The sequence below is a fragment of the Buceros rhinoceros genome, unplaced genomic scaffold (assembly GCF_000710305.1).
Source record: "Buceros rhinoceros silvestris isolate BGI_N320 unplaced genomic scaffold, ASM71030v1 scaffold37377, whole genome shotgun sequence".
In the NCBI taxonomy this organism is placed as follows: Eukaryota; Metazoa; Chordata; class Aves; order Bucerotiformes; family Bucerotidae; genus Buceros; species Buceros rhinoceros.
In genome coordinates, this window is record NW_010423452.1 from 52,261 (window position 1) to 54,688 (window position 2,428).

Here is a 2,428-nt window from a genome sequence, read left to right on the forward strand (position 1 = left end):
CTTCCGATCATCTGTGAATGAAGATGAAGCAAAAGCTGAAACGATTCGAAACTTGAGGAAATCCTTCGCGAGTCTGTTTTCTGATTAGCCAGCGTCATCGAAATGCACCCAGCGTATAGTCTGCAAACTCCCTGAATGTCACCTCGGTCGTGGTCTCCCCGTGGCAGCTCCCTGCTCTGCTCCGCTAACTGTTGTATTAAGCAATATGTTACACCTACACGAGAAAAATAGGACTTTGATGAGGAACCATTCAGGAGCGTGTATAAAGATGTATAGGGAAGGAAGGGTTCTATTACTAGCGCAGAACGCGGAATCCCAAGGTCCTTATCCATTGTAATATTGTGGCCTTACTGTGACTGAACTCTCTCATCCTCCTGGAGGCTCCTTTGTAGACCTGTGTTAATAAAGCATCGAGTGGTGGGTTTCTCCTTGCTTTACCCATTTCCAGTGTGTTGCAGTGCATGTGTATTTTGTGTGTAAATGTTTTGTACTGCAGAAGTATGGTCTTGACTTGTTCTTGCCTCTCAAATTCAGGAGGTGATTCTCACTGACCTTCTTGTCCGGCCACGTAAATAACGTGAGAAATTGAAGCAGTTTCTTCCTCAGTATTCGATCTTTCCATCAGCTGGTTGTAAACTTCTGATGTATTGCTGCGAGTTACCAATACACTAACTTAATGTCCTAACTAGAGTGTGTACGTACTGCTGTACTATCTCCATGTGTCTGTTTAAGTTGATTTACAGATTGTAACTGTAACTGGGTTTGGTTTGCAAAGAATATGCATGATGTTACCCCTGTTTTTGTGACCAGCTTCTAATAAATGTAAAGTCCCACACCTGATTTAAAAAAAAGTCTTCTACAAAGCTTGTTTCAACATCAGTATCTATTGTCTGTTCTGCCTGAGATCAAGAGGGAAGCCTTATGATTATAAAACACTTGGACACAAACCGCAATAGTAAGAAAATAAACTACCAGAAGTAGTTCCCTTTTTGAATTGTCATCATCAAAAACTATTAATTCTAGGAATCACCATCACCTTTTCTAGTACGTTACGTATTGCAAAAATACTCCTCTAACTTGTGAAAACAGAATTGATCCCAGGCTTTGAGGTGGTAGCAGCATTTTTCTTTTTTTAACTATCTAAACTGAAGTTCATTAGTAATCTCTAGACTGTCCATTTCCAAGTGGCGGTAACGTCGTTCTACCTATCCTGAACTGCATGCAGCACACTTCCCTGCCCGGAAACTGTGCTGACAGGGGAAACAACAAAAAACCCCTGTCATGTTAGCGTGTCTGGGGGAGAAATTGAGCAACACGACGTTAACTTAAAAACCCTACAGGATTTGTACTGGGTTCGTAGAGAACTGCCTGTTTGCCTCCAAAATTTCACCTCCTGTAGATGCGGTGGCTTACGAGGTCAAAGTAAATCACAGTCACCGTTTGATGGCCAAAGTCCTTTCGGCAGGTTTGGATTCCTTTGGGTGAAGAGCCTGGCTTGGCCCAGGAGGTTGGCAACAAAGTATGGGAACTTTAATCTGCAGGAATTCAGCTCGTACAGCAGCATCAGATCGCTCTCTGCTTGCCAGCATCATCGAGTCTGATATCCGAGCATTTGCATTTCCTGAAAAGCAAGTCACAGGCAGCCTCGCTGACACCCGTGTTGGACTGACACAGCACCGTAGCCGATGACTCCTGCCGAGGACAAGGCTTCCCTCCAGGTTAAGACTGAAATGAATTGATGGGTAAGTTGGCACCGCAGCATGACAGACCTAACACTAGCATTGCCCTCTGGAAGATGGAATCTCCGTCCCTCTCTTCAGCATATAACCCTGACCTTTGTAGAACAGCCCGCGCAGACACCCTCTTGCTGAATGACGCTTCCCTTTCAGGAGGAATGTACCCTGTCCAGGAGCCTGCAGCTTAGATGTTGAATCCAAAGCAGACTGCTCTCACTGTCAGAAGTTTTTATCAGTTCATAAATACCAGCTATACTTTGATTTTTTAAAGTTTTGTCCCCCGCCTGCCCCCCACTGGCTTGAAACACCCTTCACTGGGCTGCAGTAACAACCGAGAGCAGTTCTAGAGCCTTTCATGTCTGAGAAACACTTTACTTTTAGATTAGAAAGATTAATCAAAGCTGCTAACGCAAATTAATTACCGCTACAGAGAAAGCATGGTAATTATGCATAGTTTGGCATGGTTCAGGATCAGTGCCTGCCTAGTTTCAGCAATATTTAGCACAATGTGAATTACAGGTAGTTCATTAGTCCAGGCCCCAGATTGCGACTCGAGGCAAAGTTTCTCACTCATACAAAATTCCCTCCCACCTCTTCCTGGGAGAGAGCGGGTTTCACTACAGTCTTTGTTTTACCATCTGGAACAAAAAGAAGAAAGAAAAGAAAAAAGTGAGCGAGATGATGCAATCAAA

At 43.9% G+C, this 2,428-nt stretch overlaps 1 protein-coding gene across 1 annotated transcript in view; it reads left to right on the forward strand.

Annotated features, from left to right (window-relative positions):
• The window catches only part of LOC104497205 (synapsin-2-like), a gene marked incomplete at its 5' end in the record, with an annotated part of 46,934 nt that extends 46,846 nt beyond the window's left edge, over nt 1–88 (forward strand). Inside the window, one exon of the mRNA XM_010140425.1 lies at nt 1–88. Coding sequence (XP_010138727.1) covers nt 1–88 — 88 coding nt within the window.
• Nucleotides 89–2,428: the final 2,340 nt, after the last annotated feature.